Source organism: Kryptolebias marmoratus, linkage group LG24 (genome assembly GCF_001649575.2).
Source record: "Kryptolebias marmoratus isolate JLee-2015 linkage group LG24, ASM164957v2, whole genome shotgun sequence".
Taxonomy (NCBI): domain Eukaryota; kingdom Metazoa; phylum Chordata; class Actinopteri; order Cyprinodontiformes; family Rivulidae; genus Kryptolebias; species Kryptolebias marmoratus.
Window position 1 is genome coordinate 14,199,075 of NC_051453.1, and position 11,219 is coordinate 14,210,293.

The following is an 11,219-nucleotide window of genomic DNA, read 5'->3' on the forward strand; positions in this document are numbered from 1 at the left end:
TCTTTATGGACAACTGACATTTCTTTTTCTCCAACAGTTTTAGCACCGGCTCACCCAAAGAGCTTTGGGTAAAACTGGGTTGCGTTGATCAATATATTGGAGGAATTTGAATATCAACATAAAGGGAGTGCTGTTTTCCATCTTAATTTTTAATAAGGTGATAATAAGTGTATTAATTTTCATAAGTTTTGTTCAATAACCTTGGAATATGAGCGATGGTGGCCCATTTTTGCAGAGAGAATATGCACGTCTCTCCTCTGTGCTGCCATTGATCAGTCCTGGGCTGTTTCTCTCTCGCTCTCCCCCCCTCCTCACCCCCTGCTTTGTCCTCTAGTCTCTCCCTCCTTCCTTCCCCTCACATCCTCGCACTGTAAAATTCATCCTTGTTCTCTGCTTCAGCAGCCTAACTGCGTGAACTACCTTTTATCAGTCCAGAACTGTTAAATTAATAAATTGATATTGACGAGCTATCAGCCGTGGGGATAAATTATTTGGGAGCAGGAGGCGAGGATCACGTGACTTTTAGTACCCACGATTCTGTAATTATTCCCCACGAGAAGAACCGTAGTGCTGTGTATTGCCCTCACACACACCTCTTCTCCAGAAATGAACCAACGTCCACACACACACACACACACTCAATCAGATGAAGAACTATAAATATCCTTACATCCAGTGGATTGCAGGGACCATGGGAATACTGATGATCATTACCACCATCATAACCGTCATGATCCAGGATGCTGCCCCGCTGCTGATAGCATTTTACCTCCACAATTTACACCAAACTGAAGTGAGAAATCAGACGTCTGGAGACTTTGTAGCAACTGAATGCAAATTATACAATATTGAGCCTTACATCGCCGCGAGCGGAGAGCAGGCTACCTGCTGAAGTTCAATGTAAAACAGCGGGATGAAACTCCTGCAGCTAATGGTCCGTGTCTCTCCGTAACAAATGCAAATGAGAATTTGCAAAACAAGGCGAGGAGGTAAGGCCTGCAGATGAAAGCAGCAGCGAGCATGTTAGAGTGCCAATCATGGAAGTGCTCTTGTTGCCCTTCGGCCATCGCTGACCTTTTGACCCTGGCCATGGCCTAAATGTCAGAGGTTACCAATCAGGGTCATTGGGAATCACTGCAAGACCCTGGCCAGGGATGCATCGCCATGGCAACACTGAGTTCACTATAGGTGGAGAGATGGGGGTGTTATGCATTCTGTATGCTAACATGATGCACACACACATGAAACTAAAGCATCACATCTGAATTGTTTTTTTGTTGGTTTTTTTTTTACTTTTTCTTTGTTGATGCAGAGTCGAGTTTTTCTCAAATAGTTTTCAGAAATTCTGCACACAGCTGGGTTAGTTCCAACAAAGCCTGGCAAGAACTCTGAGGAAACTAACCAGTTCACCACATCCGCATCAGCCCTGCTCACCCAGCCAGTCCCTGAACTGGGACCTGTTCATCAAACTCAAAGGCTTCCAAGTGTGGCACGATCACAGTGGTTTCTGTTGCATTAAAAGGGTTGCAGCAGGATTTTTGCAAAAACATCAGCTTCTATTGAATAAAAGGCTGCTTACTCATTTAAAATTTTGATTATAGGCACCAAATATAATTTTGAGATATTTTTCTCTACTAATGATGTGAACACTTTAAATTTACAGATTAAAAACTGGTTTTGGTGTTTTTTGATCCAGAGTTTGTGACTCTTTAGACTGGCCTTACAGGTGTTAAACTACAGATTGAAGGTAAATATAATAATATTTTTCTGAGTGTGTGTGTAAATTTGTTTGCCCGTATCATTGCCAAATATCTCATGAACCACTGGATGGATTTTAATGAAACTCTCAGAAAGTAGTCATTGGATGTACATCTACAACTGACGAACTATTGTGATCAATCCAATTTAAGATGGCTGCCACATCTAACTTTAGCAAGCCAACAGATATTAAACTAAAGTCTGGTGTGGTAGTAGCTGAGAGTCACTCACAACACATACTCTGAACATTAACTGATCGCTTAAGATTTCTTTTTAAAAGTTAGCACTAAAACTACTGTGGTCAACACCATCTGGACATCTACAACTTGTTAACTTTTTAAAGGTTTAAAAGCAGAAAGTTTTAAAAGGATCAGTTAACTCTCAGAGTACAGGTTGGGGATGAGTCTCAGCTACTACCACACAAAGGTTAAGCTCAACATCTCTAAAACTGACCGAGTTGTAGCCATTTTTGTATTTGCTATGATCGCTTAGCTGCGGCGGCCATCTTGAACTGGATTGGCTCCAAAAGTTAATGAGCTGCAGATGTGCATCCGGTGACGACTTGCTGAGAGTTCCGTTGAAGTTCGTGCAGCGGTTCGTGAGGTATTTTGCTAACACGGCAAAGGCACAGGCGCACAGACGCGCAGGCAAAAACGCGATCGCCCATAACCTGTAGAAGCTACGACACCATATACAGAACCTTGTAGCCTAACTGGGATAAATGGATGTAAAAATGGGATCGGGTTGAAACCGCTGGGTGAAATATTCGTTTGCACCTTGCGTCATCTAGTGGTCGGATCTGGCCTCCTCCTCCTCGGTGGTTTTGCTGCGCCTCAGCTCGGGTGGAAAGGCGGAGGGGGTAAAAGAGAGAGAGAAAAAAACCCACTAAGTCTGCTTTTGTCTCCGGGGGAAGCTCCGGTCGATGCCTCGTCCCACCATATGTCTGATCGCAGCTGCCAATCAACAGGTCAACGCGACCCCGGGGAGGCAGACACTGGTGGTGCTGGTGGAGGTGGTGGTGATGGAAGGGGTGGGCTGGGGTGGAGGGGGGGAGATCAAACAGTGGACCTCAGGGATGACAGATGCAGATGGAAAAAAAAGGCAATAAAACATTGCTTCAAAGATGGCAACGGTGCACTGGGAGGCAAATTATTGTTAACAGTAATCTGCAGAATAGCGCCTCGCATTCTGATCGATTGACTATTATGGAGGCTTTGAAGCCGAGGTAACGCCGGGCTATTGTTCATAGTGGGACACAAGCAGAAAATAGTGTCTGCTTTTGGTTCAACTGCAGCGCTTCTTAAGCCTTAAACACTACTTACTTCTATGCAATCATGCTTCCTAATAGAGCAGCAATTTGGACTCCTGCAGCCTTCGGGGCCTATTGAGAGTTATTCAGCTGCATCACCCAGAAACTTCTGGATTTAAGTGAATGAAGTCTGCTTGTCGTTTAATTTCTTTAGGCTGTCTAATTTCCCATAACAATTTTGAAAAAGCTGCTTCTGTCGCTATATCGGAGAAATGTTATTTTGAAACTTGCTTTATCCTTTTGTCAACATATACACTTCAGAATAAAAAAAAAGATGAACAAAATTATTTTCTTTAGAACATTTGAATTAGCAATACTGTTTATGGGGAGCTGTATGAAATTATTGGAGTTTTGTGGTGAAAAAGGTGTGATGTTTTGAAATGAAATGCCTTGGTATTTTTTGCTATAAATTATAAACTATGGCAACATCTCAATATAATGCTACTCAGTGTATAAAATGCATACAAGTCATTTAAAGTGTTGGACAGTGAGGATTTGTTTTTTAAGTTTATTTTAAAAAGTCAATCAAAATCAAAACAAGGGCACCACTTATGGAGGCACCCAGGGGTACTAATGACCCCCCTGTAAACTTGTTAGTCCCCCGTTTGTTCCAGACAGTCTTATATGTATAACCTGTTAGTTAGTAAAATGTTATTGAAATTCATGTTTTAATCCTTATATTGTGTAAACAGTGTACTGTGTAATTTTTCTTTTTTTTCTGTGAAAATAGTGTCTACAGATGATGGGAAAATTGTACCCAGTGAAGGGAGGAACCGAAATCCCAGTGAAAGAATTCCAACTCAGAGACTCCCTGATCCAGATAAGGACTTGCTTGTGAATAGGCAATGTTGCTGACCATGAGAGAAAGCGGCTGAAACCGGCTGAAAGGAAGACTCCCTGTGTGCATTACAAAACCGCGCATGTGTGTGTGTAACAACGATCTTTTGAGCAAACTGTGCTGAGGCGATGTGAGGCACCTTTTGCTCCCTCGCAAGTGCTCTGACGAAGGCTTTGTCAAACCTTAAGATCGGATTCTGTCTTTTATTCAAAGGGTTTTCTAACACAAAATATCAACTCTAATCAATCATGAGCGAACACAAAAGTGACTATAACTGAGTCAAATTTATAGGCCTTGAGCTGGTAGTTGCTGAGAGTCATCATCACATGACCTAAGCCAGTGGCAACATGCATTATTTCAAGGAATGCTATTTTAATGTGTGAATATGAATTTAAGAGTTAAATAGTAACTGTACTGTTATTAGGCAGTAATATCAATTGTAAAATAACTGCATATATCAGAAGGTGACTCATATTGCAGTATTTTCTACATATAGCTCATATTTGACAACAGCATAATACAACTCCTGAAAGTCTGTTATGGCTTTTGGGTTTGATGTTCCACCCCAAGATTAACAAGGCGCCCCTGATTAGAACATGTCCCTGTCACGTACTGAATCGTGATTCAAGCTGAAAACCACATGGATAAAGTCAAGTGTCCTTCTTCAAGTGTCCTTCTCTTTGATCCATTAACACCTATGGATTTCTGCTGCCTGATCTGCTGTATGCTGTGGCTGTGCTCAAATCACAGAGCTGCACGTGAGTCGCAGGGACTCAGCTTTGGAATGCTGCTGTAAACATAAAGTGTATTAAAACACACGGCCTTAATGTTTCATCGCCATCTCAGCAGGACTGATCTTCTTAGCTCACTCTCTGCTAATCAGCATAAAATCTTTGGAGCTTTAATCTACAGGCCCCCTCCAGCACCAGCCCACCTCCCACCCCATCTCATTAGATTAACAAAATAACAGGCACGTATGAATGCACACACACACCCACACACACATGCAGACACCTCCTGACCTCAATCTGAATCCACCTAAAAAAAAGGTGGATAATTATCATTTAGGGTGTATGATTTTGACGCTAAATTAGCTTGTTTTTGGGGTCATTTAAAATTGGTTTGGCATTTAAATATGTTCTCTGTTTGTGTGCATGCAGACATTTCCTAGATGTGTGTGTCTGTGTGTGTCTGTGTGTGTACAGCAAACATATGCAACCAAAATTAAAGCCGTAAAGCTGGCAAATTGAAGAGGATTTCATGCGGAGGCCTATTCATGGGAATTAAGCAAATTAGGCTTCCAATTAGCCGCCGACATTGAATTGAATAGGAAGATTTGACAAGCAAAAATTAATTAGATGGATCTGTCATTGTTCTAATGAGCACTACCAGAACCTATAAGTGTTGTGAATAGGACCTGCTCTCAATACCTTTTTATCCCTCTGACATATTGTTGGTCTATTCGTAGTCTAATTTAATGTCAAATACTGCCTTATTCAAATATTCGATCATTTGCAAATCAGAAGCCCACATGAGCCGAGACAAACAAACTTCACAAAAGTCAATGTATGATCTAATCCTCCCAGGCTGCACAACTGTGGATGTAAATGCCAACCTTTGCAAGTCAGAGAGGAATTTCACTATTGATGTGAGTCAGACAGGTAAAAACTAACCTGATTCTTTTCAGAGGCAGTTTTTATTAATCTCCGAACAGAAACTTTTTTTATTTTCTTTTTTGTGTTTTTTAATGTAAACTTTAGGCTTGGTCCCTTTTGGAATTTAGTCCTTTTTATCCCAAAAACATCTCTTTTTTATCTTCTAATTTTTGCAGGCAAATAGAGATCTTTATTTATAACGTATGGAGGTTTACTAATCATATGTTTAAGCTGTTTTACTGACCCAAAATAGCTCACTCCATTAACACTTACACTGGCAAAATATACATTTTATATTTCCATCTACATTCTGAAGTAGTTTCTAATTGAAAACTCAAACTATTTTATTTTATTCCTTCAGAAAATGTAAAAACAGAGATAACTGACATTCCTTCTAAACCTTTGACTTCAAAATTAGAAACACAAATTAAATGTTCAAAGTGTTGTTTTGGACAATTGTACAAATAGGGAAAAAAATAGAATTAAAATTCTTTATTTGAAAATGTAAACAATGATAAAAAATAAAAATATCTAATGAATAATTAATATATTAGTATAATGAACTTGGTCAGCTGACAACTAAACAGTTATCGTCTCTCATATAAACCAGCCTCTTCACATCATGTTTATGTCTCTACAGAATAGTTAGTTGTATATTTGAATTATTTTGACTTTGATGTGTTTCTATGTGTTAAACTAAAGAGTTTGACATATCAGGTATTTTTGCATCGTCTCTTAAATGTCCCCCCAGCTCTCTTTAATAAATCCATCCCCTCCCTTTTTTTGTACCTCCTTCCCTTTCCTCTGCCTCCTCCCAAGACCACCCGTGCCCCTCCCTCCCCATCTTTTTGCAGCAGCGGCTGCAGATTACACAGTGTGATAAGCTTCCTATTCCTTGGAACTATTTAGGATTGCAGAGATTATCTGGCCTCATTTACTTATGGAGCCGGCTTTGGAAAGCCCAATTTTAGTCTCTTAAGGGTCTCAGGATTTTGCATCCCGACAGCTTTGACTAATTAGCATCCATCACCGGGTGGGGTTTTACCAGTGGGCTCACTTTTAGCAAATTCTGCACACACACATACACACACACACACACACACACACACATAAATTGGTCCTGATGCATTTGTGGGGCCTCTGGTGCTATCCATCCTGGCAACTTTAACAATCAAAAACTAAACCCTTAACCAAAACTAAAACCTTAAAACGATAAGATGAAGCAGCAGAGAAAAACAATGGTGCTAAATAAATAATTTATTAAAAAATATCATATTCTAAAAACATTAAGATTAACAAGGAATGAAGTGCAGCAGCTTTAAAATATTTACATTTTTTATTTAACGATTTCATATCTAAAATTAAGAATATGACACATACTTGATCAAATCAGTTTCCATTTTAATATTAGACTATTTAATAACATAAATAATAACAAATTAAATTCTAGTGTTGCCCAACAGTATTTTAGGATTCAGCCTTAAGTATCACTCAGTAATACAAACACTTTCAGGGTACAGAGGCGTGCAGGCCCAGGTGGAGCCCCACCTGGGCCTGCATGTTGGACCATGGCCAGTAGAGTCTGGGGGCCAAGCAGGACAGAGGAAGTGCGGGGGCCTGAGGACAGCACCAGCAGGCCATCCTGTGAGGGCGGTGTGGAAGGGCGGTGGCAGGGTGGTAGGGAGAGGTCAGGGAGGCAAGGCGGAGCTGTCCCGCCACCCTCCGGGCCCGTCTCCTCGCCCTCCGACAGTGGTAGTCCCCTTTAGAGAAGTCCTGATAGTTGGCGGGGTGAATTGCCCAGAAGTGGCCTTTACCGTTGTCGCTTCGACCCGCTTTGATGAAGCAGTCGTTGAGGGACAAGTTGTGGCGCACGCTGTTCCTCCAGTTTTTATCCTGTTGGAGCAAGAGAGAGAGAAAAAAATAAAATAAAATAAATTGAGTTAGAACCAAAGCCTGAAAGCAAACAGGAGTAAAACAACAATGGTTCCCAATTGGACAATAACTTCTGAGGCCGTTAAGTACTGGTGATCCACTTTACTGTGTCACCCTTTCCTGTAGTTGGCAGCGAGCGCTGTTGTGTGTCAAGAGTGTGTATGATCGCAGTGGCACACAACACCCCGAGTTACCTTTTTAGCACATCAGCTAGCGATCAACTTTAATCCACTACAGGCTACTTCCAATCTGTTGTCGCACCTGGTGGAGGCAGAGACAGTTTGAAACCTAGCAACAGGATTACTTTATTTGTGAATTTGCCAACAAGAAGATCATCTTCTGTCCCTGCGAGGACCTAATAGCCTAACCACTCAGACTGATTACCTGGGCCAGCTAGGTCGTCTCGCTTAAGAAACTAGTTCTGGTATTATTTTTTTAGTGACTGACCGATACATGTTTACAGCATTGCGAAAAACATGCCCGCAGACCTCTCTGCTACTCGTTTTACTTCTCGTTAACCTTCAGGTTTGACTTCTGTCTTCCTTCACGGCTACAGTACAGCTTTGGTCTCCACACGTCTTGATTTGTTTCTCACGTGAACAGAAAAAGCCATGAGTTGCTATGAACATACCTTACTCTTGAAGTAAGGGTATTGGTCCATGATCCACTGGTAGATGTCGCACAGCAGCATCTTCTTCTCCTCAGACGCCAGGATCGCCTTGGAGATGAGTGCGATGTACGACTGGTTGGGTTTGTCCTCGGATTTCTCTGAATCGCAGCTCGTAGACGTTGTGGTGGTGGTCACTTCCTCCTCCCCCTCCTCTTGTTGTTCTTCATCACACTCCTCTTCTCGGGTGTTACTTTTTTCACCGCCTGCCTCTGACTTCTTGGATTGCTTCCCTGTTGTCTGACATTGAATCTCCACCTCTTCGAGTTTAGGATCCCGGCGGTTTAGCATGTTGTCTTCTGTCTCTTCTGCCACGCTACTTCCTGTCACTTCTCCTGTAGAACCTTTGACCCCTCCATTGAACAGAAGGTAATCAATAGTGAAGCTCAGCCCAAGCCTCTCTCTGCTTCCGCTGCTTCTGCTCTCCATTTTCATTTCCGAATTAAGATATTTTTGACTCATTGCAGATGTTTCTTTGGCTCCACGCTGACTGTTTAGCAGGTTTCAAGTAACAAATGAAAAAAATTGGAAAAAATAAAAAAATAAAATCTTCTCAGAAATGTGAGTCTGAATTTTGCAGCATGGCTTCTTTTTTCTTTTTTTCCTTTAAAAATAGGACCCTCAATAAATGACCGCCTCAGTGCCACTTGAATCTTTCGCCGAAGTCTTACTGTTGACAAGATCACAGATAAAGATGAGCCTTTAACCTGTTGTTAACCTTGATGCGCTCACGCCTGACACATTTGCGACCTGTGGAAATGACGTCAGTCTACAAGAGCAAATACGCCTGCGCCGTTTGCCAAAAGAAGAAAAAGAAGTTTCATGTTTTCGTCTCTCTGGAAAAAACCTGCAAATAAAAGCCTATCTCTGCATTGTGCTTCACAGTTGTGAAGTGAAGTTGCGTCTGTATTTATATAACTGTGAACTTATCCCTCACAGAAAGGGGCAAAGACGGCACAGCGGATGTCCAGGTAGGGGGTCTCAATTGAGGCGGATTATTTTTTATTAACCTTAGCAAATCTTTGTAATTACTGGAGATTAAACACTCAAGATTTAGAAAGACATGGTGCGCAGAGGCTGAATACAGTAGAATGAAAGACCTTTCAGATGCCAGAGTTATCTTGTTTAACTTGTTTTGCATTGGATTTTGTCCAAGAATCACTTCAATCACCACAAAGCAGCATTTATGGGTCAAGTTCAGTGATTTGGAGTTCAGCCATTTCTCTTCACTTTACTGCCACCAAGGGTTACAAATTAACACAAATATAAAGAGTGTGACAAATGATCTTCTGCTGCTAATACAAACTTTTCATATATTGTATTTAGTGACATTTATTCCTATTTTACCACTGTATTTTTTTTTTCTTTTTCTTATAACCAAATGGATATTAGTTTGTCATATTTCATACCCAACACACACAAGCCTAGGTTTTTTTTTCTATCTACATAAATTTAATTGTAATTATTATTAAATACAAACCAAAGACAACATTAAGTGCAAAAAAATTTAGTTTTAAAAAATGCTTTACATTTTGCTCTATAATTCATCGGGTTGTTTAACAATAATTTATTTGCTTTGATTACACAACATTTTCTAAATCAGGCCTCCTGAAGTTTAGTTCTTTAATCCACTTAAATGACTCTTTTCAGTTAAACTTTACCTTTGAAAACAGTGTCTTTTATGGATTTTATCTGAAGACAATAATGAAACAAAAATCAGCTGCTAATAAATTTGGGGATATTGTTACTAGTAAATTAGCAAAGACTCAGTAATGTCTGTTTGTGCTAGTGTTGTCAACAAAATAATACAGTTTATTTGATGTTTTAGGTGAGATACAGTAGATTTATTTATGTTAAAATGTGGCTGTAATAAATGGTCGTTTCAAAATCCTGCATATAGTGACATAAATTAAATCTATTGTCTTTGACCTCTGCTGATAGCACCATGTTTGTTTAGTTTTAGCAGCTGAATGAGGTCAAGGTTTTTGTTGTTGCTGGGTTTTTGTTTCATTGTTTGTTTGTTTTTTGACCAACTACAAGACTGCCTAAAACATAAGCCGTCGTTAAACTTATTGTTCTGAATTAAATTAAAGATTATGTTCTTCTGCCAGTTAGAAGACGATGAAGCTACACACTTCACAGCTTCAGTTACTGTGCTAAATCAAATGGAAAATTATAAATATTTCTGTCTGTGATGTCGTCTTCCTGTTCTGAAACATATTAAAGTTGAATTTTAACCATATGATCATATTGATCAGCCTATTAACTGCGAGGATGTGAAGAATAACCTCAAACTATGATATAATTGACCCACACTATTGAGCGCGGGTTATAACTTGCAGTATACAATAGATAAATTTGCTTTGTTCAGTCAGTTTAACCAAGGAGACGAATTCAATCAGCATCAGTTCAAATCATGAACCATATTGCCCTCTTCTGTTTAAATGATGGAACAAGAAATTTTAAAGTATAGAAAAAATAGAGCACAATTTTGCTACTTTTTTAAACATCCATATTCATATATTTTTGTGTGCAAGCCTATGTGCCAATAATAAAAATATACTGTTTAAATGAACCTCAAAATAATAAAAAATAAATAAAATAAATCTGTAGTCTGTACTGTGGGCAACACACAAAGCTGTATTTGAGTGTGAGCTTGTGAACTAAAACCAAATGTATAAAAAGTTAAATAAATTTATTTTATATTTCTCACTGTTTTTAGTTAAAATTGAAGTGAATCTCATAATAATTGTTCTGATAAATATCAAAATTAGAGGCACTTTTGAAAATTTAGTCTTTTTTGTGTAGAAAACTCGGATCCAAAGTGAAGCCGAAACAAAACACCGCATTATTACATGATACTGCAATTTCCCCCCATTGATTTTTCTTGTTTCCATGAGGCTATTCTTTGCACACATATGAGGAGTTGTTAGAAAAAACAGGGCTGGATCATCAATTTGAGCGTGCATTTCTTTCACTATACTTTGACAAATTTCTGTTTTTAACTCAACATGTCATTTTGTGTTGTAAATGGGTTAGGACTGGCCTGTACAAGGACGC

General features: G+C 39.6%; 1 protein-coding gene across 1 annotated transcript; it reads right to left on the reverse strand.

Moving 5' to 3' along the window:
- Positions 1-6,873: 6,873 nt before the first annotated feature.
- On the reverse strand, positions 6,874-9,031 carry foxq2 (forkhead box Q2). Its single transcript, XM_017407141.3, has 2 exons — positions 8,124-9,031; positions 6,874-7,453 (listed from the first exon to the last, which is right to left on the reverse strand). Exons 1-2 carry the CDS (start codon positions 8,619-8,621, stop codon positions 7,070-7,072), a joined length of 882 nt encoding a protein of 293 aa, XP_017262630.1. The 5' UTR covers positions 8,622-9,031; the 3' UTR covers positions 6,874-7,069.
- Positions 9,032-11,219: the final 2,188 nt, after the last annotated feature.